This window comes from Amphiprion ocellaris, chromosome 7 (genome assembly GCF_022539595.1).
Source record: "Amphiprion ocellaris isolate individual 3 ecotype Okinawa chromosome 7, ASM2253959v1, whole genome shotgun sequence".
Classification (NCBI taxonomy): domain Eukaryota; kingdom Metazoa; phylum Chordata; class Actinopteri; family Pomacentridae; genus Amphiprion; species Amphiprion ocellaris.
Window position 1 is genome coordinate 28,376,324 of NC_072772.1, and position 26,515 is coordinate 28,402,838.

Below are 26,515 nucleotides of genomic sequence, written 5' to 3' on the forward strand. Positions count from 1 at the left end.
AAAGTTGAAAATATGTAGTCATTGAATAAAACATTACTTCCATCTTGAACTGTCACAGCAGAGGAAGACCAGACGTATAATAGTTGTATTCAACTTAGGGCACTCTACAATTTCTCAGTTCCAATTTCTATTGCATTCACTAGCAAATGTTTGTACCAAACATTGTTACGCTACAAATAAAGGTAGCAAAAGGAGATCAGGGTGGATGTACAAAGCACAAAGTTAAGATTTGAGAAATATCATCATTTTAATTAAATAGTGGAAAAGTTAATGTATACTGGGCTGTCCTCCAAAAATGGTTTGCTTTTTCAGCCTTGTAGCAAGGTCACAAACTTTCTGTAACCTTAACCAGGGGTTTAGTGTTGTATTGTCATAATAATAGTGCTATAGTTCACAGGCATGAATACTGTAGGGAAAAAAAGATTACTATATATCGTAAATGAATATAATAGCAATTAATTTTTTTGATGCATATATTCAACATGTGCTTCCTTAAACTGGTACAAAATATATGTGGAGTGCTTAATGGTATAACTTGTCGCATGAAAAAAAATTCAATTCACATTGTGTTCCTTTGAGTATACACCAGGTCAGACTTGTTAAAAAGCTGATACTGACTGCACTGTAATGAGATTTGGATACAGACCTACACGTAAGAGCTGCATTCAGAGTAAGAGACAACATCTGAACCTTTTTTGCATGGGCAACTAAACATTTTTTAGCTATGTCTTAGTTATCTCTGTAAAATTACTTGGTATGCTGGTGTTATATTCTCCAAATACAATTTTAAAGGTCTAACAAGTGCTTTTATCTTGCAGGTCTTAATTTCATGTCTTTGTTCTTACTGCAATCTGAAATTATGATCACTAATTTTACAAGGATGCGAAGCTTCTTCCTCCTTGGATTCCCTGGACTTTCACCACAGTATTACGGGCCTGTATCTGCTCTGCTTTTTTTCATCTACCAAGCTATTGTAGTAGGAAATATTTTCATTACAGCATTTATTGTCTACGAGAAGTCCCTGCAAAAACCGACATATATGGTCTTTTGTCACCTGGCACTGAATGATTTGACATTTGGCACTGTTACTCTGCCAAAAATCATAGCAAAATATTGGTTTGGTGATGGCATTATAACGTTTTATGGGTGTTTTGTACAGATGTTCTTTGTTCATTATTTAGGATCAGTAACTTCTTTCATGTTGTCGGTAATGGCTCTTGATCGATTCATTGCAGTATGTATTCCGCTGCGTTATCCTGTCCTGATCACAAACGGCATCATATCTGTGCTGTGTGGGTTTGCTTGGTTCATACCTCTGCCTCTGATGGTAGCAATTGTACTCCATGCCTTCACTTTACCTTACTGTAAATCAAATGTCATTGCTCAGTGCTACTGTGACCACATTTCTATAACAAGTCAGGCATGTGGAGAGGATGTTACAATAGTTAGAGTTACTGCACTGTGTTTTGCCATGCTCTGTCTTTTGCTTCCACTTGCATTTATTTTGTTTTCCTACATTTCTATTATTGTGACCATTATGACGATGTCTAATGTTTCAGGGCGCAAAAGAACCTTATCAACTTGCACTCCACAAATATTTATCACATGTCTCTTTTACCTGCCCAGATGTTTTGTGTATGTGGCCAACACTGTTGGATTTTCTTTTAACATGGATGTGCGCATTATATTGGTATTGTTGTACAGTCTTTTACCTGCTGCTGTCAATCCATTCATATACTGTTTTAAGACCAGAGACATTAAGCAGATGTTGATTAAGAGGCTGAAGAAAACTAAAATTGGAATAGAGATCAAATTTTCTCAATAATGTATATCAGACAGATGAGGCACAATTCACATGTTAAGCTGAAAAAATCTGTTTGTATACACCATGGGTCTCAAACTCGTGGACGATATTTTGTGGTCCCCTACTTGACATCTAAGTTTAGTGATAGTGCAGCCCCTGCATTTTTCTCATATGCACCTTTTTTTTTAAGTTATATTTTTTGGCTTTTTTCTGCTTTATTGATAGGACAGCAATGAGAGAAAGACAGGAGAGTGGTGAAGGAGCTGCAGCAAAGGGTCATGAGCTGGATTCAAACTCATGACTACTGCATCAGGGACTATAGCCCATTTATGGGTTGCCCACTCAACCTGTTGAGCTACTGTGGCGCCTGTCAAATACACCTTTCTGCCGAGTTGTTGTGTGTGCCGCACTTGCCGTGGGCCTTAATATATATTTTTAATTTATTTTTTTCATCACTTATGGCCTACCATAGTTTAGGCTCACAGCTTCCAGTGGCATTTGCTGTGAAGTTAGTCAATGCAAATTACTAATGTTAGTCACTTGCTTGGAACGTGATTGCACAGCGACACCAAGTGGAAGGAAAATATATCCTGTCAGTCAGCCCCAGTCATGTCTTTCTCAAAATCTGCCATGAAGACAAAGGTTGGCGACGAGGACAGACAATTTCAGGGCAAGTGGGAGATGGAATACTTTTTTGTTGAGCACAGGGGCAGCCTGACGTGTCTTCTATGCACAGAGAAAGTTGAGGTGCCAAAGGAATACAACAACGGGAAAGCCAATCAAAGAAGGCGAGCTTGTCAAAAAGTACATGTTACAGGCTGCAAGTATAGTCTGTCCAGAAAAGAAGGGTCAGCGTAGCAACATCAGCTTTTCAGCCAATATAATGGCAGAGCGCATTTCTCAACTGTCAGGTAACATATATGATCAACTGCGTGAGAAAACCAAACGTTTCTGTGTATACTCAATCGCTCTTGATGAGAGCACAGACACCACTGAGACTCCACAGTTTGCAATTTATGTCCATGGTGTTGATGACAATTTTGAAGTGATGGAGTAGAGGAGTTGCTCACAGTGATTCCAATGTATGGCCAGACCACCACTCAGGAGATGTTCTGCCAGCTGTGTGATGCCATTGTGGATGCTAGTTTGCCTTGGAAGAGGTTTGCCCTGTCATTCATCAATGACAGGGAGGAGAAATGGACTTGTTGCATTTTTTCAAAGAAAATTGGAAGGCTGTGGTGAAGGCCATTGCTCTGCATTATCCATCAGCAAGCCTTTTGCAGAAAATGCCTGAAGTTTGATGGCACCTTTTTGAAGGAAATAGAATCAGCAAATGAGGATGTGCTCTACTTCACCGAGGTACGTTGGCTCAGCAGGAGGAAACGGCTTGAAGAGGTTTTTTGAGTTGAGAGCAGAATGGACAAGGATGGGATGGCTGTTCTTGTGCTAAGTGATCCCAAATGGCTCATGGACTTAGCTTTTCTTGTTGACATCACACAGCTGAGTCTAGGTTGAGACCCCTGGTTTACACATTTCTGATTGTTAAGTCAACCCCACCTTCAATTTTTAGGATTTAAACTTGGCCTCCACTCACACACACACACACTTAACTTTTTTTTCTATCCTCTTTGCCTACTCAAATTCCATCCAGTGCACTGAATCAATGCAACGCTAAACTATTTCCATTTGAATGCACATTTTGAAATTTGAACCTTCTTTTTTTTTTTTTAAGCACAATTTAAACATTTAATGTTCAGGAAATTCTAATCTCCAACTTTCAACTACAGCATGTCAATTTTATACAACGCATATTTAAATCATTTGACTTTTTGTCTTTTCCTTCTTCTATAAGACAAAAAGGTATGACGTTAATATCCCTGTCATTTAATGTTCAGAAGTATACCCTAAATGCTGGGCCCCTATTTGTGTTCATGACTGTGGTTACTTTAAATATGTGTAACTATCCTAATTTTACTGCTGACAGTGATAAGACTAACATTGTGTCTCCATCCACAAAGAGTGAACAGTTTGTGTGTCAAAGCAGGTTACAAATTGTTGACAGAAAGAAAAAAAAACTATTTCAAAAAAAAAATATATATATATAGCATTGAAGCTTAAGGGCTTGAGAGATTTGGCAGCCGGAATGAATTTAGCAGGAGTTAGATGTGTAGTATGCCATCCCAATCCACTACACATTTTGTGAAATCCAGAGATTACCTCCTCATGGCTCACTGGCTGTCCGTTTAGTTTGTAGTGGAAAAAATCTGGTGTTTGCACACAGTTGTGCAAAACAAACAACAAACAAAATGGCTCGGAATGATCTACATACTAATATTTCAGCGTGTCTTGTGTATGATCGAGCTCAGGCAATCTAATAACCGACTGATGAGATCGTCATAGCAACTAAATTTCTAAGATGTGTGTCTGTAAAACAATTATTTTAAAATAGCTTTGCACATTTCATATTTTTATGGTCGTGGCTTTTTCATTACTATGAAGTGTTTCAGCTGTAACTGCTTTGCAAATTCTGTACTGTATTCATACAGTGGAAGTAATAAACTAGTAGGAAGAAAAAAATAATGTATTGTGCATTTTCTGAATTATAATACGATTTGAGATATCATAATTAAAATCTTGTTTTTACTCACACAAAATGGTGTATTTTCATCTTGGACCACACTTTCTATTTTGCCATTATCAAAAGTAATCTAGACAAACAAGTGATGCTCTGACCATTAGTAAAGGATTTCTACAGACCTGCCTTGTCTGTGACATAGATATAAAAGTAGTATATGTGACATATACATATTTCCAGTAGGTTTACAAAGAAACAGGCAATGAGGCAATATACTGTACACTCAAAAGCAATACAGAGCTACTGCTATTGATAAGTACAGTGTGAAGTAGATAGTAAAAGTGGACCAGATTCAGATAACTTTAGGAACGATGGGAGCCCAATTGTATATAGTGAACTGTAATATACAGTAAACAACATGATAAGTTCAGGTAATGCCCTATATCAATATAGAAATGAAAACCTGGGTATTTCTCAAAGCCTTGCTAAGAGACATTGTTCTTAATTTCTCTCCAGTGTGGAGTTAATATAAAGGGAGGTAAGCAGGTTTTGTCTCTGGAGCTGTATGTGTGTGTACAGTTCAATCCTACTGCACTCAAGGTATGTGGTGAAAACAGGATTCCTTAGTCCACAGTTGTACTACTACCAGTGACAGGTTCAGTATCTTGCAGGCTGGACTCACCATCCTGCACTGGAACTGTCTCTCTGGAATCGCTGAAATCTTACCTCAATCTCTGCAATCTTCTGTGATGGTTGTGACATTCACTTTTAGGTGTTCGGCTGCCATCTCAAAACCTGACCTATAAATAAGGTCATCAGAACATTACTTCTATGTGAATTCTATCAGCGTTTCTGGTCATAGGAAAGAGTTTATGAAATCCACTTACTGCTTACATTCAAGTGTCTGTTGTACAACATAGATAATTCATTAGATTCAAAGTCTCAATTTAATGTCAATAAATAATTCTGAGAGCTAATGCTTTCAGTACAAAGTCACTTGAAGGTTGACAACAGAATGGAAAACACAAAATAACCAACGAAACTTTAACTGTACAAAACATCAGAGCTAAAAGTGGAATTTACAGGCAAAGTAAATCTTAATCAGCAGCAAACATCATTAACTGAAAGTGCATCAAAATTTGAAAAGGAAAAAAAAAGTGTCTTCAAAATAGAGCATGCCTGCTAATCAGGGGTACCTTTTAAATACCTTACAAATCCAACATTCAAGGCTCGCCAATACTTTTACCATTTAAGCTAGTGGACTGCTGCAGCGAACATTCGGATATTCGGGTCCAGCCCTAGCAACAAGTTGAAGTTTCATGGAGAAAAGTAAGCAATGAAATTTTTGTTAAACTTTTCAGAGAATAACTGAAAACATACTTTGTTGTGGTATATCATGATATATATTGTTATCGTGATATAAAATAATCCATATCATGATATATGATTTTTTCCATATCGCCCAGCACTAGTTGGAAAGATATTCACAGATTCGGAGGGATCAATAACTCATGAGATATACGTTGTAAAAACATAAACGATACCTCTTTCAAATCGTTGTAAGCTAGACAGTGTGCTACAAGGCCAGTTTTATCAAAAGTCGCTGTCTTTCAAGCTGCAGAAATAACATTGGTGTCTATGTGCAGCTGGCTGTGCGACGAGTGCACAGGGACCTTCACAACAGCGAAGAGAGACACTACACAAATATTCAATAACTGCACTCTTATGCATTGTAGTGTCACCAAAATCACTGGAGCCATCAATTGTCTCCTGCTGGTCATACTACAACACTTGGTTTGACATTAAATTTTTTTTAAAAAGAATTTTAAGGAATTTTTATTAGTAATAAAATTCAATAACTGCACTCTTATGCATTGTAGTGTCACCAAAATCACTGGAGCCATCAATTGGCTCCTGTCAATCATACTGCAACTCTTGGTTTGGTAATAAATTAAAAACTTAAATTTTAAGGAATTTTTATTATTTTATTATTATTTTATTAGTAATAAAATTCAATAACTTCACTCTTATGTACTATAGTGTCACCAAAATGGAGCCATCAATTGGATCTTGCTGGTCATAGTACAACTCTTGGTTTGATACAAAATTAAAAATCTGAATTTTAAGGAATTTTTTATAGTAAATAAAATTCACTTACTTTACTCTTAAACACTGCAGAAAAAATAAACTCCATCCAATCATCAAAAGGGTCCTACTGATCATACCTTCATGTTTTTTCTTCCAAGTATTGTCCGTACAGTCCTTAACTTGGAAAATATTATTAGCGGTTTAACATTATGGTTTAAATGAATCATTTAAGCCTTGTAAGAAGGCGTCTTATTGTCTTTCTTCCCAATCATCAGTACTTGAGGAGACAGTCTAAACAGTTTAGTTTGGTATATTGGTGTTATCTGATCCTCTCTTTGGTGAGGATTCTAAGTTCCATTACTATTCAGTATCATGTATTTGGACAAACAGGTGCACTGTGGATCTAAAAATATAGCACCACATACATCAAGAAAAGAGCCATTAAGCTAATTTACTCATAATCCTTAAACTTCACACACAAGCATGCACACTAAATAGTGTGCACAACTTCACATGGCAATAAATAACCCAAATAAAATAAAATTCAGTTACTTCTGGTAATTAATGTTCCAAGATTTACAAAAAAATGGATGAGCACTTTTATCTGTTACAACAAAAAATATTTGAGATATATAACAACAATTTCACTACTTATAAAAAATCCTTAAAATCATGAAAAAATAGTTAAATATCAAATCAAGAGTTGTAGTATGATCAACGGGATCCAATTGATGGCTGCAGTGATTTTGGTGACACTACAGTGTATAAGAGTGAAGTTATTGAATTTTATTGCTAATAAAAATTCCTTAAAATTTAGCTTTTTAATTTATTATCAAACCAAATGTTGTAGTATGACCAGCAGGAGGCAACTGATGGCTCCCGTGATTTTGGTGACACTACAGTACATAAGAGTGAAATTATTGAATTTTTTTACGAATAAAATTATAATAAAATAATAAAAATTCCTTAAAATTCAGATTTCTTATTTAATTTCAAATCAAGAGTTGTAGTATGACCAGCAGGAGCCAATTGAAGGCTCCAGTGATTTTGGTGACGCTACAGTGTATAAGAGTGAAGTTATTAAATTTTATTGCTAATAAAAATTCCTTAAAATTCTGATTTTTAATTTATTATCAAACCAAGAGTTGTAGTATGACCAGCAGGAGCCAAATGAAGGCTCCAATGATTTTGGTGACACTACAGTACATAATTGTGAAGTTATTGAATTTTATTATTAATAAAATAATACTAAAATAAGAAAAAATAATTTAAAATTACGAAAAAACATATTTAATATCAAACCAAGAGTTGTAGTATGATCAGTAGGAGTCAATTGATGGCTCCAGTGATTTTGGTGACACTACAATGCATAAGAGTGAAGTTATTGAATATTTGTGTAGTGTGTCTCTTCGCTGTTGCAGCAGTTTTGCTATTTTGCAGACGGTCCCTGTTCACTCGTTGCACAGCCAGCTGCTCATAGACATCAATGTTATTTCTGCAGCTGGAAAGACAGCGACTTTTGATAAAACTGGGCTTGTAGCACATTGTCTAGGATACAACGATTCGAAAGAGGCATTGTTTATGTTTTTACAACGTATATCTCATGAGTTATTGATGCCGGAATTCCGAATCTGTGAATATCTTTCCAACTTTACCGAACTTAGCATCACAGCTAGCAAAGTTTCAGGCTGCAGTTAGCTGGGAATTGACTCGACTCACCAGTGCAATAAATTGGCACAATGGCCGCAGGCGTCAGTGTTTTGTACTGGAAGAAAATGTTGTCTTTTTCTATCCTATCTCAGTTTAGTAATGAAGCTCCCACCAACCATAGATATGAATAATGGCTCGGCTACAGTTAGCACTTTGCCCTTTGACCTTTACTGGGGTCAGTTAGGAGGCGACTGGAGCGTCTGATTGGCCAGAATGAAAGTAAAGTACTTCTGATTTTATTCAAACCTGAGATTCCATTACCTTAAATGTGTAAAATTAAGCAACATTTCATAAGAGCTATTTTTATATACTTTAATCAGTACAGATAATTATTTATTCATTTTATTTTTGCTCATCTAACAAGTCTGGACCTCCTGTGTCTTGAGTTCAGTTTGTCTCTTTACCTGCCTGTTTACTTACCTGAGTTCTTCCCTGTGAATCTCCCCATGTCTCTGGGTTGTTGTTTTTTTATTTCCTGAGTTTTGAAGTTACCTTTCTGATTTCCATTTTCTTTTAGATTGTCTCTTTTGAATTACAATAGTTAAAACTGTGACCATGATATGAGGTTCTAGGATTTAGTACTTATAATTTAAAAAACTTTGAAAAAAAAGGTCCTAGGCACTTCTGTAGATAGCAACTGGACATTTCTTTGGGGTTCTTGAAAGGTTCTTATAGGTTTCAAGAACCAAGACGGTCTTATAATGACAATGTCCTTGATGACTGAGAATTTACACAAACACATTTCTAACTACTCTATTATATAAGAAGATGGTTTGTGTAGCTGGACAATATAGAGGGATGCACTTTGAGTGTTCTGGTTCAAATTTCTATCATAATACCGGACAGTTTTTGTTTTTTTTTTTTTTTTATGTGCTAATAATCTTTGTTTAAAACCAAGGATGCAAAAGAAGAGAATCTATCTGCAAATTAATATTACCTAAAAACGTACAATGTATGAGAAAAATAATACAGTGGAGCGAAGCGCTGCAATAAAATGATTTTATCTCGTCTACCAGACAGACTCTTGGGTCTAACAAACAATTCTTTTACTAATTGTTGTGGATATGCACTGAACGTGACTTTTCTCCAGTATTAGTCTTACAGCTTTTACGGTCAGCCACAGAGCAGACTTGGCACTTTTCACTGTGTATTTCAGAATGTAAGCAGTGAGAAACTTCAAAAGCTTGAGTGCACGTGGGATTTGGCCCCTCTGTGTTTTCATCTCTACACACATCATTAGACCAGACTCTGCTGGAAACCTTTACAATATAAAATGTCACAGACGTCAAGATTGTTATTTGAAGCAGATCAGAGTCGAAGCTGAACAGGTGAGATGTTCTGGTGATATGTGACCTGCAGGACCAAGTAATTATACCGATTTCTTGTGCTACTGTACGTTTTAATCTTTTTTTTTGATACTTCGACATCAGTATAGAAAGTGAAGTGCTACCTTCTCTGTAACTCATTTCTAATTTCCCTTTTCAGGTTGTTTGCTTGATTCTATTTCCATCTTTGAAATCAGTTTTCACCTGGCAGTGACAGACCTTGCGTTCGGAACTGTGACTCTTCCAAAAATCATTTTTCTGTCTGCATATGAGTATGAAATTCAGGAATATGACAAATATTAAAGACTTTATTATCACTGGATTCCCTGGACTTGTACCTGAGTATTATGGGCTGGTGTCTCTTCTACTTTTTGTTGTTTTCCTTGTTATTTTGATTGGAAATATTTTCATTTTAGCTGTCATCATGTTTGAGCGGAATCTTCATAAACCAACATACTGGATCTTTTTTCACCTGGCAGTGACAGACCTTGCGTTCGGAACTGTGACTCTTCCAAAAATCATTGCCAGATACTGGTGGAATGACATGGTGTCTTCATTTAGTGCCTGCTTCACACAGATGTATTTTGTCCATGCTTTGGGAGCTGTTCATTCTTTGATTTTGCTGATGATGGCATTGGATCGCTTTGTTGCCATATGGTTTCCCTTCAGATATCCTCTTCTATTCACAAACCAAAATGTTTCTATTGCTTGTTGCCTTTGCTGGGTTTTAACTTTCATACGTATGATGGGGATTGTGCTTCATGCCTCAACGTTGCCTTACTGTGACCTTAATATCATCATGCAGTGTTACTGTGATCATATATCGATAACTCGGCTGGGATGTGGTGACAAGGTTGCATATGTTAAGTCTGTTGCAGTCGGAAATGCAATGGTCACACTGTTAGTTCCTTTAACAGTCATCATTCTTTCTTATTTTTTCATTATTTTAGCTGTTTTGAGAATGCCTCACACTGAGAGACGCCACAGAGTCTTGTCCACGTGTGCTCCTCAGCTCTTTATCACCTGCCTTTACTATGTGCCAAGATGCTTTGTTTACCTCGCTAACAATTTGGGATTCAGTTTTAGTCCTGTTGCTCGTATTATTATCACAATGACGTACAGCCTCGTACCTGCTGCCGTTAATCCAGCGATTTACTGTTTCAAGACTAAGGACATTAAAGAGGCTTTGATGCAGAGATTTAAAAACAGAAAAATAAGCATTGCAATTAAAAATGACTGTAGGCAAACTGTCAAGTAGAATAGTTTACTTCACTAGCAGTCAGAAAACACATGGAGCTTTTTTTATACCAACAAACAATAAATAAAACATAAATGTTTAAATGACAAGCTCAAAGCAAAATGTGATTTTATCATTGTCATTTTTTAGTTTTAAATTCATTTTCAGTTTCCACCAGTTGTCTTTTTCATTCAGTCATATTATTATTTTCAAAATGTTTTCTTTAGGTCTACATTTTTATTTAATCAAGCTTTCTGCACGTAACATACAGAATTATGCTGTGCTGAGTAAAATTCTGAACTTGAAGATGAAATTAACTAATTTTCTGATGTAAATCTCGTTTCTGTCTATAGTTCTTGAAATCTAAAACTGGGTTGTTATATATGTAAATGCAAAATGAACCCCCTACAGACAGAATAATTGTGTACAGTTCATTAAATGTCTCTCCTTGTATTTGAAAGTGTGCCTGTGGCAAATTTTCAACACTGTTACGTTTTATATTGTAATCTTAATCTGACGTCTGGCATGGTAGACATTGGGCAATGTAGTGTTTACTTTGTCATGTACTGGAAAAAAATACTAAGAGTAAAACCTTCGACACACTGAACGGAACACCTTTGAATGCAAAATTTAAATTGACCACTTGGTGGAGCCAAACCATCAGGGTAGGTCTGATGAAATGAAGACTGTTAATACAATACTGCTTTAGACTTTTCATTTTAAAATGAAGAAAAGATGAACATACATGTGTTTGTAGAAGAGTTTGATCAGAATGATTCCAAAATTGATTATACTTTATCGATTATAATATTCTTTATTAACATAGAACACAGGCTGCACAGTGGCTCAGTGGTTAACACTGTTGTCATGCAGCTAGAAGATCCCTCTGGCTTCCTCCCACAGTCCAAAAACATGCTGAGGTTGATCGGTAATTCTAAATTGTCTGTAGATGTGAATGGGAGTGTGCTTGTTTGTCTCTATGTGTGGCCCTTCGATCAACTGGCAACCTGTCATATTCATAGAACATGGCATCAGACTTCACTTTCATCCCATAATAATTCTGAGAAACTTTTAAAGTACATTTTCCCTGCAAAAATCACTTCCCTGTGTTTGATGGAGTATAAATATCAAAGGTATGTGCAGGAGAGTCTTTCTTGTTTTGGTTTTTAATATTCTGAATTTCCGGCCACATGTAAGTCTCCATTTATACTGCACATGGACACGCTACCCTTCAACATTTTCACTTCTGCAAAAAAATAAAAAATAAAAAATGCAGCCTCTCTGTTCTTCTTTGGTACACAGATTTTCCTATTTGAGTTTTGATAAAAGCTATATAGTAATGAGCATGAAACTAATCCAACACGCAGCATCCTGCATGTTCAGGTATTAAAAATTGAACATGTGCCAGAAGCAGTCAGCTAAGACATAATTAGTGCCGCACAAACAAATTAATTTCCCATTAACATCAAATGTTGTCTTCTCATAGGCTTTGTATCCATATTTAAAGGGCATCATGAATTAAACCTCTGGCCCCTTCTGAAGATATAAAATTGACTTTGAACAGGTAAGTCTTCAGAGAAGCAATAAAGCAACCAAGTAAACATACAAAGAGATTCAGTAAAAATTAAAACACATGTTCCCCTGCTTTTTAATACCAAGTCCAATTAAAAATGTACGATTTTCATGTCATTCATTTTCATCATTAATCTATTTTGACAAGATACATTTACAGATTCATTACATCAAAAATATTTCCATAGTATGTAACTTGCAGCCTACATTAATCCATGTGATTCATTAGTTTCTTCTATATAATGACAATCAAATAATTTCCTCTATGTCACTTTGCATATCATAGCTATAATTGGATTCAATGGGCAGATGTGCAATATCCTTAAATACTGGTGCATAGCTGCCAAAAGGTAGATGCATTTGTAAAATTTCTTCCCATTGCTCTAACATAGTGCAGGCAGCACTTTCTGCTTTGCCCTGAGCTGCAGCAGAGAGGCAGCTTTGTTGTAAGAATGAATTGACAGGCAGGAGGCCTTGCTGTCTTAAATTGCTGCTTTTGCTTGGCAGGGATGACTGGTCATGTATATATTTCGTGCCACTGATGATAGAAAACTGTCCATACTCAGACTCTGAGCAGGTGAATGTGCTGTCTGTTTCACTCTCCGATGAGACGTCCGTCCTCATGGTGGACTCGGCAGGTCCAGACTTCAGGGTTGGTTGATGTGGCATTGTTTGCTCCAGAGGAGCATTTAGTTTGCTAATTTCTTCAAAAGTGAGACACTGTATTGGCTCCAGGGTCTCTGGTTGTAGGAATCTCTTAATGTAACAAGGCAGCATCTGTCGAGGCTGTTCTGTGTCAAGCTTAGTCAATAACTGCTGGTTTCGGAAAGCAACATTGTGAGGCTTTGTGGGACTTTTTTCTTGACTTGAGGTTTCTTTCTTAAGCCCTGCTAAGAGCATCCCTAAATCTGCCCACTGTTTAGCACCTGCTTTCACACATTTTGTACTGTAGAAATGTTTGTGCCAGCTGAGTTTCAGTGACGTATTGTCTGAATGATATGCACTACAAATGCTGCCAATTTCATAGTACTCCAGCTCACTGTTTGGCACCTGCTGAGCACTTGACAGGCTGGTGTCACAGTAAAAATCAACACTTGACCTCCGCTGATCTGCACTCGCTGGGTCATGTCGATTCTCTCTTTCTGGAGACACGGCATCTGTGAGGACTGTGCTGTCACCAAAACAAAAAGCACTGTTGTCTGTCCCCTGCTCTGTTTTCTGTGGTAGGCTCTCAGTCTGACATGTTGCATCAAACTGCCTCACTCTGCAGAGGACAACAAGCATTCCAGAAATCACCAGCATGGAGATTAAAGGAAGAACCACAGCTATGAGCCACAGTGGTGTGCTGCCCTGAATCTCAGAGCACTCATTATAGTTTTCCATTGTAGCAACACAGAGATCACAGAAATGGCCCGAGACATTATGTAAACAGATGCAGGACCTGCTCTGCACAGCTGGTCCACACGTCCACCGGTTTTGACAGTTTGAGAGACAAGTCCTCTGGGCAGTGTCCTCCTCAGAGCACAGTGAGGGAAAGCAAACGCCTGGAAAGCTGCAGTTGGAGTGGGTAAGGGTTGAACTGGGCCAGACGTCCACCATTAAACTGTGACCGCTGACAGGCAGACTGTAACCGCTCACATTGAAATACTGCACACAGCCACTGAACCCTGTCATAAAAAGAATGAGGACGGTTCAGTATTAATGTCAACTGTCTTTCCAACACCTCAGGCAACTTTACACATACAGGTTGTACAGCGAGGAAAACTTAATCTGATAAAACCTCTTGCAAGAGGTGAAATAACTCAATATGTTGCTATATAAGACTTTCATCAGCTGAGGATCAGGGACAAGGACAAGACTGTGTTTTACATTTTCTGGCTTTTGTTTCATAAGTCTTTCACATGTTAATGCTATAAACTGATAGAATTAGTCATCTGATCCACTGTGTATCTTTACCTGACTGTTGGAGCTTTGTGTCTCCTGTCAGTGCTGCACCAAGAATGATCTTTTCCACACTTAAAGGAGTGAAATTCATACTTAGGTCAGTGCTGTTCAACACTGGTTTACCATCCACTAACAGAAAAGTGTTCTGTCCATTGCTGAACAAGGAGAAGACATGCCAAACCCCATCAGCCACTGGAGGGTCCACGATGAACTCAGATAGATGTCCTGACAGTGTGTCTTTGGAAACATACACAGGTTTTCTGTCTTTTATCTGGATTAGAAAAAACAACAGTTTTACACTTGAAATATAAACACGGGATAAGTGATGATCTAACATGTCATAAATACCTTCAGCATAATGTATCCCATCTGTCCAAGAACGAACAATAAAACGCCATCTTCTTTGGTCTTGAACTTGATGTTAATAACAGTTTGGTCTCTCATGTTTCCCTCTTTCTTACCACCCACCAAATCTTTAATCAGATAGTCTCTCTTGAATCTCTCCTTAATAACATATTCAATATAGTCACTCCCATTAAAATGCAAAACGAGCTCGTCTGTCATTTCTGTTCAGAAAGGAAGCAAAGTTTAATCTTTTACTCATAATAAAAAAATACATTTTAAAAATTCATGTAGATTTTTTGTTTACCTTTTGCACAGTTTCTTCCAGTAAAAGGGCTTTTGCACTCACAAAGGTAGTCAAACCAAAGGTCATGGCAAACACCAGCATTCTTGCATGGAACACTGAGACATGGTGACACTGCTGCTCGAGGACACCTTTATAAAATATATATAAAAGGCAAGACATGTTGCTGAAATTCCGGCATATACGAAATCAACAAAAGAAAATTTTTTGTAATAAAACATATATATATATATATATATATATATATATATATATATATATATACACACACACAGATATTTAAAAGGTAAAGACTGAGGTGTTCGTTTATCTCCAGTATCTACATGTTTTAAATTTAACAAGTCTACCTATCAAAGATGTTATATGTTGCGAGGGCCATTGAAGGTCTCAACAGGATGCCATTAACGTGAATGTTTCGAATACATCCAACAAAGTCATGACTTTGTATCTGAGTGGGATGGAGTAAAATAAAGTCGATTGTCCTCAGTCCTCCAATTGTCATATTATTGTTACCAACATCAAGAGTTCTGATTAGACAGAAACACAGAGAAAGAGAAATGATTGACACAAGCATACCCAAACATTCAAACAGAAATGTAAAATTAGTAATTACTGCTTTGCGGCTACCTTTGTGAGATGCTGCCATCACTCTGTGAAAAACAAAATCCATTGTTTTCAACATCTGTACAGTTGTCCACATGCAAAGAACCCATCTATTGGACACAAATAGCACTCATGAGTTGTTTTCAATTCATTTCCTCCATTGAAAACTGTTGATTGATTGCATATGGACATATTTAAAACTCACGTTTCCAATCCTCCTGACAGTGACACTATGAAAAGCTCCATCTGCAACATGTTTGTGTGTCTGCAGCCTCACAGGTCCTGACCCCAGGTCATAAGAGAGATGTACGGCTCCATCCAGTATCTCCAGCGCCAAGAAATCCCTGCTGGATGATCCTCTAGGATTGTAGAGGAGGAGGGAGTTCCTCTGCACTGTCGCAAACTCCAGAGAGACTAAATTAGTCCTGCGATCCAGTGAAGGAAACTCCATGAAAGACAGCTCTTCAAAGCCATAGCTGTGTTCCTCGCAGTGGACTCCACTCACTCCTGAAATAAGGGCAAATTTCAGCATTAGGATGTTTTATTTAATGCATTTTTTAGCTGTAACTTGACAAAAACGTAACTAAGAATGTCACTGTTTCCAATGAGTATCTTTCTTAAAATGGTGAACTTTAGCTTTAAAGATTCCCTTTATGTAGTGTTCTTACCAAATGGACAATTACAGGAGAAACCAGTCTGTAAATTGATGCAGCTGCCCTCAACACAGGGTGCTGACCTGCAGTGGTCTATAAAGTCCTCACACATTTCACCTGAAAAAAAAAAGCAAAACACAGATTTAAAAATAATTTCTGGCTTCTGTAAACACACAATCTGTGTTTTCTACATCAAAGTCTACCTTCAAATCCAGGTACACAGTCACAGTGATATCCATCCAGAGAGGGAGTACAAGTTGCCCCATTTTGGCACTTCACCTTCATGCATTCATCTCCATCAGCAGAGCAGACAGATCCAGAGAAGCCACTCTGACAGTGACAGTAAAAGCTTCCTTCAGTATTCACACATGTGCCTCTATTCTCACAGGGATTCAACTCACATTCGTTGATGTCACCTTCACAGAGTAAACCTGTGAATCCGACAGGACATGTACAATTAAAAATCTCTTTCTGTGGTGACACGAAGATCACTGCTACACTTTCCAGGGCAGAAACCTCCTGGCTGATGAAAATGTTTTTGCTGCAGGTTGCCCTGTTTTGACAAGGACTGGTGAGACACGGGTCACTGGTGATGTGAGAAATGGTCACGTTGCTCTGAGCCTCCAGTAATTTCTTATGTCCAGCAGATATACCGCTTGCTACCTCTTTGCTAAGATACTGACCATTGTAATTTTTGACAGCAGCCAGCAGGAGGATTTCATTGCCAATATGTTTGATTCCAAACACGTGAGTCTTTGAGGCCTGGAGGTTAAAGAGACTGTCCAGAGCTTTCACAAACCTCAAATATTTATTGGACAAGAACTCTTCCACTGAGGGTGATGACACATAGAATAATATACAGCTGTCTATAGAGGCATTAGTAAAGCCTTTGTAGTTTACGTAGATGCTGTTGTTAACCGGGAAGTGAAGCTGGTCTGTAGCTTCGATGGTGATGTTAAATGTGGCCTCACCTCGAAAGGGAGCCGACCACAGCTCACATGTGCCATTAGGTATTACAAACATGTTAACTGGCCCACTTTTGATGGTGCAGCTGAATGTGTCATCCACATCCTGATCCTCGGGATGTACGTTTCCAATCATGCCTCCTTGGAAAGAACTGCCAAAGTATTTCACCTCAATGAAAATATTTCTTGGGAATGAAGGGTTATCATTTTCATCCATGACCCTGATATGGAGTGTTGCTGTTGACGATAGTGGAGAAGGAACTCCTGCATCTCCAGTAACCACCAGGAGTTGATATGTAGAGGCTTGTTCTCGATCAATAGTCTGTGTGGTGAGTAAAAGTCCATCAGGCGTAAGTAAAAAACCAGTTGAACGATTTAATAACGAGTATGTAAAAGGACCCTGGTTTGGTGGTAAATCTGAATCGGATGCATTTAATCTGGTGACTACAGTGCCTTCAGGTTGATTTTCCTTCACCTGAGCTCCAGTTGTTGTGAGTTTAGGGGCATTGTCATTCACATCACCAATGGTCACAATGACAGTAGTCGTCCCAGTGGCTGGTGGAGAACCATTATCAGTGGCTGTAACAGTCAGATTATAAACTGGCCAGAGTTCTCTGTCAAGTGGAGAATTCACTGAGATAAGACCACTGGATGGATCAATGGCAAAAGAGAAATTTGTGTTTCCGTTTTCAATGCTGAAGAAGAAACGATTCCAGTCCAAGATGGAGTCCTGATCCAGAGCACTCACAGTCACCACAGATGTCCCAGCTGGACTGTCCTCTGTAATATTTGCTATATAACTTGTAGGAGTGAACACGGGTGGATCATTTGTGTCAGTCACACTAACATAGACCAAAGTCTCATCAACATCCATCCCAGTAATAACACCATGGTTCTTTGCCAGAACTTTTAAAGCTACATGGCTGTTACCTTGTTTCCTCAGACTGTTTGTGGTGTATATTTCTCCAGAAAGTTTGTCAATTTCAAAGCCCATACTTTTGCTCTGACCAAACATCAAGAAAAACACCTGACCTTCAGAGCCTTGGTCGTAATCCGTGGCTGTCACTTTTCCAATCAGAGTTCCAATAGACACATTTTTAAATACTGAGAAGTTAAATTCTTTTTTCCTGAACTTTGGTGTGAACTCATTGACATCAGAGATTTGGATGACAATGTGCGCTAAACTAAATAAAGTATGCCCACCAGTGTTTGAAGCTTTGATTGTTATGTCAAAGATCTGCTCTTGCTCGTAATCAAAGACATCCAAACTGGTGATTGTGCCATTTGTTGAATCAATTGCAAATTTATCCACATGGCCAGCAATAACAGAGTAGAATATTTGTGCATTTGTGCCTGAATCACTGTCAGTAGCCTTCACATGTAGAACATTAGTTCCAATATCTGAGTTTTCAGGCACTGACGTGGTATACTCTGAGGATGAAAAGACTGGAGGATTATCATTCACATCCATGACTATTACTGTAGCATTTATCATACCAGTTTTAGAGACCCATCCACCATCTATGGCTTTGATTTGGAAATGATAAGTACCTTCTTTTTCAAAGTCAAGCTCTTTGATCAGAGTTAGCAGTCCAGAGACTTCTCCGACTGACAATGGTAAATATTGATTTTCTGGACTGATGCGGTACATGACTGCACCATTGGGACCATAATCCGTATCTTCTGCTTGAATTTTCCCAATTACTGATCCAACAGGCAAGTCCTCAGGGACAGAAAAAATAACATGTGGTTTGCTAAAGCTCGGAGAAAATTGATTCATCCCAGTAATTTCAAAAGTGATTTCAGTCTGTGATGACAAAGAGGGAGTGCCTTGGTCTTTAGCCACAACAAATAAAGTGAGGAACAGATTTTCAGCATCAGCTAAAGTCTGATTTAAGAATAACTTTCCATTGTCAGCTTGAATCCAAAAGAAATCAGATGCATTACCTCCATCCAAAACATACTCAATATTAGCACTCCTGTTGACATCCAGATCCATTGCTGTAAACTGGACCACCTCAGTTCCCACAGGCAGGTGGTACGGAACAGCAATCAGAGGCTGTACAGGTAGAAACACTGGTGGGTGGTGGTTATATTGTTCCAATCTCACTATGACTGTGGTATTACTAAAAGTAGGAACAATGCCACAGTCGAAAGCAACAACTGTAAACTGACTGATTTCAAAAGCAGAATTATGTAGCATCAGTGGCTGCTTTGTATAGATTTCTCCAGAGGAAGCATTCACCCAAAACTCCTCATTTGGAGGTTCAATAGCATAGAAAATCTCACTGTTTTGGCCAATGTCTGCATCTGTAGCAACAACTTTCAAGACAAACACCTCTTTATCTTGTGTTTCAGGGAGAACAGCCATATAAAAATTATCAGAAAATACAGGTCTATTATCATTGACATCTAAAATGACTATACTGACATCTGTGCTTATACTCCATGCTGAATCATTTGCATTTACTTTCAAGATGTAATGATCTTGCACCTCCCTGTCCAAACTACCTTCAACAGTGATGTAGCCAGTGGTGAGATCAATACTGAAAAGCGTATCATCACTTTGGTCAGTTAGGAAGTAATTCATCACTGCATTAGCATCAGTATCATCATCAGTTGAGGTGACTTGTATAATTGAGTGTCCAACAGGAACATCCTCAGGCAGCTCTGTGTAAAAAATCTGTGAAAAACGAGGTGCGTTGTCATTTCTGTCTAACACAGTGATGATAACAGTGGTTCTGTCTTTATGAAGAGGATTGTTTAGCTCTGCAGCTTCAACTGTTAAATTGAATTCAGGAATATCTTCTCTATCTAAGCTTCCAGTGGTGCTCAATAAACCATTTTCAGGTCAATAATAAAAAAGTTATCAGTGTTTCCTTCTGTTATGTTGTACTGCACTGTGCTGTAATTGCCAGAATCTGCATCAACAGCAAGAACATCACAAACCCCAGATGGTGGGGAATTCTCAAAAACCTCACATCTGTACTCAGATTGAGTGAACTGTGGGAAATTATCATTTACATCAGTGATGTTTATGTAAATTTGTGAAAATGATGAGAAGGGAGGCAAGCCAGAGTCTCTGGCTTCTATCAACAAAGAGAACTGCTTTTTGTTTTCATAATCCAGTGGGTTCTCCACTGTCAGTGCTCCACTTAATTGCTCCACATGGAACATGTCTTCAAAGTTTCCGGCAGCAAGATAAAAAGAGATGGGTTCAGCTCTGGTGCTTGTCGCAGAGACCACAGCAACCAACACTTCCACTGGCTCATCCTCAGAGAGAGAGTAACTCTGAACATCCACATTCATCTGGGGGAACTCAGAGACATCCTGAAATCTGATGCTGATAGTAGTGGTGTCAAATTTACGATCTTCTCCACCATCTTCTACATGCACATTGACAATAATATCATCCATTCTCTGGAGAACACTTGAGGTGAAAACAGTGCCACTGTATGGATCGATGGAAAACAGATCTGAACTTGGTCCATATAATGAATAATGTAATTCTGCATTCATGTCAGTGTCTTCGTCTGTTGCTCTTACTGCACATACAACTGAACCTGCAGAAAAACAGCATGAAAAAACATGAAATTGTCCTCTTAACCCTGTCAGTTTTTCCAGGAATGGAATGAAATATATGACAGTCAAGCGGAAGTTAAATCTCTCACCTGGAGGTAACTCAGTGGGCACGTAGGCCACATAAGGGCTGTCCAAAAACTGGGGCCAGTGGTCATTGACATCTCCGATAAGTACAATAACAAACACAGAGCTTGATAGAGGCTGTGCAGGATGCTTATCACTACCAATCACTGTCAGCCTGTAAATGGCTACTGTCTCCCTGTCCAGGATACCGGTTGTAAACAATTCTCCAGATGTTTCCTCAATGGCAAAAGGTACATCAAGGTCTTCCATAAAGTACCTAAATAAAAACACAAGGCTTTCTCTGTACATCCCAATAAAATTTAATGTAAACATACTGTATATAGCATTCTGAAAGTTGCTCTAATGCAGTTTATTAGATGAATTCAGAAGACCTCTGACCTGAAAAATACCTCTTAATATGATTCTCAAATATTAAACGTCTTTTTGTGAGGACATGTTACCTTATTTCCCCGTTGACACCCTCATCAATGTCAGATGCCGTTATCATGGCAAACACAGTACCGATAGGACTGTCCTCAGGTAAGATGGTGTTGTAGACTTCCTCAGTGAACTCTGGATGATTATCATTGACATCATCCACTATGACATGAACAGTCAGAGTACCTGTTAGAGGTGGAAATCCTTCAAATGACAGAACGACAGTTATTAACAAACAAAATGGTGAAGAAATTGTTGATATAACATGTTATTTAATTGGGACTTAAATCACCTGAATCAACCGCAGTGATGGTGATGATATACAGCGATTCCTTCTCCTTATCTAGGGTGTGTAAAATCTCAAACGTGCCACTGGGTGTGATGGAGAATAAACCATCACTGTTTCCTGACTGTATGAAATAGGTAAGCTGACTGTTCATCCCTAAATCTTCATCCAAAGCTGAGACCTGATCAAAAAAGAGAAAGAAATTACCAACCAAACTCTCTCTTAACTGCATTCTTGAACTTTTACTTCACTGAGACCCAGTTGCACCTGATGTATTAGCTCCAATGGATTCTCTTCATTTTCCATGACATGTATGATGAGTGTTTCTGGAGAAAACTGTGGTGCAAAGTCATTGATATCCAACACTGTGACACTGACAGCAGCAGTAGCAGATCTGGGGATGTTCCCCTGATCTACAGCAGTTATGACGAAGGTGTAGTTTGGGTCCTTTTCCCTGTCCAGTTTGTCCATGACCGTGACAACACCCCGAACTGCGTCCACCACAAACGGACTCGCCTGGGTCAATATATACCTCACTCGTCCATTTGGCCCAATATCCTGATCATAAGCCTGAACCTGAAACAGACTTGTTCCTCTGGGGATGTCCTCTCCGACTGTCAGGCTGTAGTTGTTTTGTAAAAACTCGGGATCATAGTCATTTGCATCCTCAACATGCACCGTGAGATTCATTGTGGTTGCCATTTGGGGTGAGCCTCTATCAGTGGCTGTTAGAGTAATAGTCAGCGTATCTACCTCTTCTCTGTCTAACATCTCCTCCAGGTATATTGCTCCACTTCTGTGATCGATGCTGAATATCCCACCAGATGTGTGTTTAAATAATATAAAACCTTCCCATTGGATCCAGCATCTTCATCCTCAGCATGTACAGTCATTATAACAGAATGAAGCAAGGTGTCTTCTGGTATATTAACACTTTTGGGTGACACAAACACTGGAGCATTGTCGTTGACATCTTCGACAACCACAGTAACTTGAGCTGTGCTGGTGAGCTGTAAAGACACCGGCTGGACACAGTCGATGGCCGTCATGGTTAGATTGTAGGAAGATTGTCTCTCTCTGTCTAACTTTTTGTTCAAGCATAAATTACCCGTTGAATGGATGAAGAACACATCCTCTTCATCACCACCAACCACTCTTAGCTTTAGTTCTCCGTTGTCGCCTGGCAGAGAGGAACACATAACACATGACTTATGGCGGATGATAGAACAGCTACATGGTAAAAGCTTGGTCTAGAGTAAGATATGGGATGACATCTATCATTTACTTCTACTTAGAGGTTAATTAAACTTGGCTGATGCATTATCATACACATTTAAACATGCATTTCAAAAAATAAAATTTTCTTAACCCATATCATATACAGTTAAGCCCAAAGTTACTCATACAGATGCCAAATTTGGATTTAAAGTGAATTTTTCTTTGAACAATAGGTTTCTTCTGGCAAGTAAGGCATTCAAATTAACTCTTTCTATGTTTTTTTAACTTTCTTACTAAAAATGTAATGTTCAAAATTACCCCTTAAAATCGTCTGCAATATTTGAGATAATGCATGATTCAATACCATTCCATATGGTCTTGGTAAGTTCTACCATGTTCTACAGCACTTTAACACATTGTGAACAGCTGATGCAGTAGTTTTCTAGTCAGTTAATTGCAAGTCACTGGTAAAACCAGAGAGAGTTGTGCAGTAGGACTGCTCACAAGAAGGGAATGGGTTATAAATCCAAAAAACTGTCAGAAAAGTACGAGTTCCACAAATGTAAAAGGTCGGAAGCCAAAATGACCACTGCAGTGGCAAAGAAGAATCCAATGATCATCAGCAAGAAGCTTGTTAGCAGTAATAAGAACTGCTTGATTGCTGTAATGGAAAATATAAGTGTTACCATTGAATACGAAAAAGGGTATGAGTGATTTTGAATATGGTAATAGTATCATTAACGACTGTAATCAAATGTCTAACTGTATTGTCTCACTTATTTATGCCAGTTTCAGCCAAGAGAAATTCGTCAGATAAAAATTCACTACAAATCCAAATTTGTCTGAAAGTGTATGAATAATATTTGATATAGCTGTAAATCAATGCATTTTGCATACGAACTGATCCTATGTTTGCTGTCAATAAACTATAATCAGACATTTGTTAGCAATTTGTTAGTGAAAACACCACAAGTGTGTGGTCTTTGCAGCCCTTTGTTTCTTTATAATGCTGCATACTGAAGGATCATTTTCAACAAAACTTAATTGGGTAAATAATTTATGGTAAATGCAATCATGTCTTTTCTACTCAGAGCATGTGCTCTGCGCTACAGGCCCCATGTTGCTATCATTCAGTGTTATAAGTGCTGAAAGATCCGGGTGATGTTAGTGCTAATTATACAAAGTGCAGAGTTTTTGCAAAAGAAATCGCAATCAGGTATGGCAATAACATCTCATTAGTTTGAGCTGAACTGTGAGATGCAGGGCTAGTTGTGAATTTGACCCCCATTAATTGCTTAGACCCACAAATCCCTTGCTGGAGGAGCAGCTCCAATATGAAAAATGGAAACAGGACAGTGATAATAAATCGTGTATTTATCGTGAGCCTGCATGAGCAGTTCAAACAGACTTCAAACTATTCATGTAAAATGAATAGGTTCTCTGTAGAAATGTGTGGAAAAAGTAGGATTTCTTCTGCATCTTTTTATAGATTTGTACATTTGTGCTTCACTTTCTGAAATTCCAGTCAATTAGAATCATGCAGCTGTTCACAAAATCACATTTATAAGATGAATTCCGTCAGTACTGTAGATTTTGATCGACGTTGCTCATGAAATGTTGCTTTAAAAGAGGCAGCAAAGAAATTCTTACACACAGGAGCCGTGGAAAGGCCTGTTTTTTGAGAGGTCACAGATGTGTGCAGTACCAACTAAAAATTTTGAAGATGCAAGACAGAAAAACAACTTTAAATCAGAAAAAGAGAATTAAACTACTGGTTTTGAACCTTTGTTGTACCTGTAAAGCCTGTGATTTGGAGAGGGCAGTTCCCAAACATGCATGTACTCTCAACACATGTAGCTATGGCTCAGTCTTTCTTACATGTTTTTGAATTTTATTTGATTGTATGGAATTGACCTTTTATTTGTATTTATGGTTTATGTGAAGTGACACTGAAATGATCTTTTTGGGTTAATAAAGTACCTATTTGAGTATGTTTCAATGTCATACAGGTAAAATCTACAAACATAGCATGGTGGGAATGTTTCAGCTGTACTTTGCACACTTACCATCATCTTTATCAGACACATTCAACCATAGGAAGCAAGTGCCGACCTGTGTGTCCTCAAGCAGCGATGCAGAAAAGGCATTCATACTGAAAACAGGGGGGTTGTCGTTCACATCCAGCACATTGAAGTAAACTCTGACACTGGATACGTGCGAATCCCCCTGCTGTAGCGCCACCGTGAGAACATAGAATCTTTGTGTTTCGAAATCCAGGCTGCGGGATAATAGGAACTCCCCTGAGATTCGGCCGAGCAGGAACAGGTTCTCTCCGTCATCCTCCTGAACTGAGTAGGTGATAGGCGTGAGAGTCCCAAACTGCGTTTCCACCTTTCCCACAACTGTTCCTGTCAACACAGTGGATAATGCATCATTACAGGGCAGTTTACATAACAACTGGGGAGTGAAAAGAAAACTTTTGGCAACATTACTGTGGAAAACAGAAGGATCTTTACTGTCTTACATGTTAAAAATTAGGAGAGTATTGATAAAGTTACAGATTTAAAAAAAAGCAATCAATTGAACCGTTGTCAACAAACAACATGCATGGGTGCGTACATGAGGAAAGATGACTAACCTGGTACTGTGTCTTCTTTCACTTGAAATGAATAAACTGCTTTGGAGAAAGCCATCTGTGTTTGCCATCTGTTATGAGTGCTGACTGTGCCATGCTTCAGCACAGCATCAACAGATGTATAATACCAGGAGGGAAGCGTATGCTGCCCTAAGACAATATCTGCAAACTCCATCTCACTGCTCACATTCACTGCGTTTCCAGATGAAGGGTCATGAGTGAAAGCAGTATTAAACACCTGAGGGAGCAAAGAACTCTTTTTGAAGTGCAATATGCGTATATATACAACTTTTGAGGCATTTACATGATTGGAATTGGAGATTTGTTTTCACGCTCCACATATGTAAATTCACTTTAATTTAAAATGTATTAAAATTCAAGCAGATTGAAAAGTATAAACAAACTGTAGTCAATAGGACAACTTACCACAAAAAAAACCAATAAAATGACATATTTTCTCCATTGCCCTGTCGAGTCCATTATACTGTTTACTTCCCAAGTGCCTCTTTCTTGGACATAATTACAAAATCAAGTAAGATCCTATGCAAAACAAAACAGACGTGGCATTAAAAAAGTGAAGTCCTGGAAACGGCTCAGCATTACCTCCACACAAAACTATAAAAGCTGTATCCATAGTGATTAGCCAATCTGCTCAGCTTGTTATCCTGACTGACACGCCTCTTTGACATCACTCTATGCAAATCCTGCAGTCCACAAGAAAAAAAGTTCCTCTAGGGCTCCAAAATGAAGCAGATTAAAAGTTTGTTGTTATATTTATTTCAAAAGAAAACATGCCCCATAATCTTTAAATTAGTTACTCCTTTCTTTATAAAATGAGTCCCTGTTCTGAGAAGGATTTTTAAAAAAAAAGAGTGATAAAAGCTCCCCTACTATGTTTTACTGAATCAATCTGTTTTATATTCCCTCCATGGATTTTGCTATTGAGGTTATTCAATGTAGACATGAAATGGACTCTTTGAACAGTTGCCCACAGTAAGGTAGCCTGGAGGGAGGCTTTCTTGTTGCATGTCAGATGGGGGGATTCATTCAGACTGCAAGCCATTCATTCACTGGTTAAAAGGAGAGAAAACAGAAGAAAAAAAACAGACACTCTGAATCACTGGTTTCAATGAGAGCTGACGTGAAATCGCAGCGCAGAATGTTAAAGCTG

General features: G+C 38.2%; 4 protein-coding genes across 4 annotated transcripts; 2 read left to right on the forward strand and 2 right to left on the reverse strand.

The window, feature by feature from the left end:
- Positions 1 to 814: 814 nt before the first annotated feature.
- Positions 815 to 4,387, forward strand: LOC111563705 (olfactory receptor 2AT4-like). The gene has a single exon (XM_055012382.1). It carries the CDS (start codon positions 830 to 832, stop codon positions 1,823 to 1,825), a length of 996 nt encoding a protein of 331 aa, XP_054868357.1. The 5' UTR covers positions 815 to 829; the 3' UTR covers positions 1,826 to 4,387.
- Positions 4,388 to 9,522: 5,135 nt separating this feature from the next.
- Positions 9,523 to 12,014, forward strand: LOC111563704 (olfactory receptor 52B2-like). Its single transcript, XM_055012158.1, has one exon. The coding sequence runs from the start codon at positions 9,771 to 9,773 to the stop codon at positions 10,758 to 10,760; it is 990 nt and encodes a 329-aa protein (XP_054868133.1). The 5' UTR covers positions 9,523 to 9,770; the 3' UTR covers positions 10,761 to 12,014.
- Positions 12,004 to 19,712, reverse strand: LOC118469784 (protocadherin Fat 4). Its single transcript, XM_035944768.2, has 9 exons — positions 16,361 to 19,712; positions 16,173 to 16,274; positions 15,710 to 16,011; positions 15,529 to 15,614; positions 15,249 to 15,428; positions 14,905 to 15,032; positions 14,604 to 14,821; positions 14,268 to 14,526; positions 12,004 to 13,978 (listed from the first exon to the last, which is right to left on the reverse strand). The coding sequence occupies exons 1-9, from the start codon at positions 19,710 to 19,712 to the stop codon at positions 12,561 to 12,563; spliced, it is 6,045 nt and encodes a 2,014-aa protein (XP_035800661.2). The 3' UTR covers positions 12,004 to 12,560.
- A 242-nt stretch (positions 19,713 to 19,954) lies between these two features.
- On the reverse strand, positions 19,955 to 25,935 carry LOC129347298 (protocadherin Fat 4-like). Its single transcript, XM_055012152.1, has 8 exons — positions 25,771 to 25,935; positions 25,348 to 25,582; positions 24,776 to 25,117; positions 21,759 to 22,671; positions 21,498 to 21,672; positions 21,229 to 21,409; positions 20,794 to 21,044; positions 19,955 to 20,685 (listed from the first exon to the last, which is right to left on the reverse strand). The coding sequence occupies exons 4-8, from the start codon at positions 22,260 to 22,262 to the stop codon at positions 19,955 to 19,957; spliced, it is 1,842 nt and encodes a 613-aa protein (XP_054868127.1). The 5' UTR covers positions 22,263 to 22,671; positions 24,776 to 25,117; positions 25,348 to 25,582; positions 25,771 to 25,935.
- Positions 25,936 to 26,515: the final 580 nt, after the last annotated feature.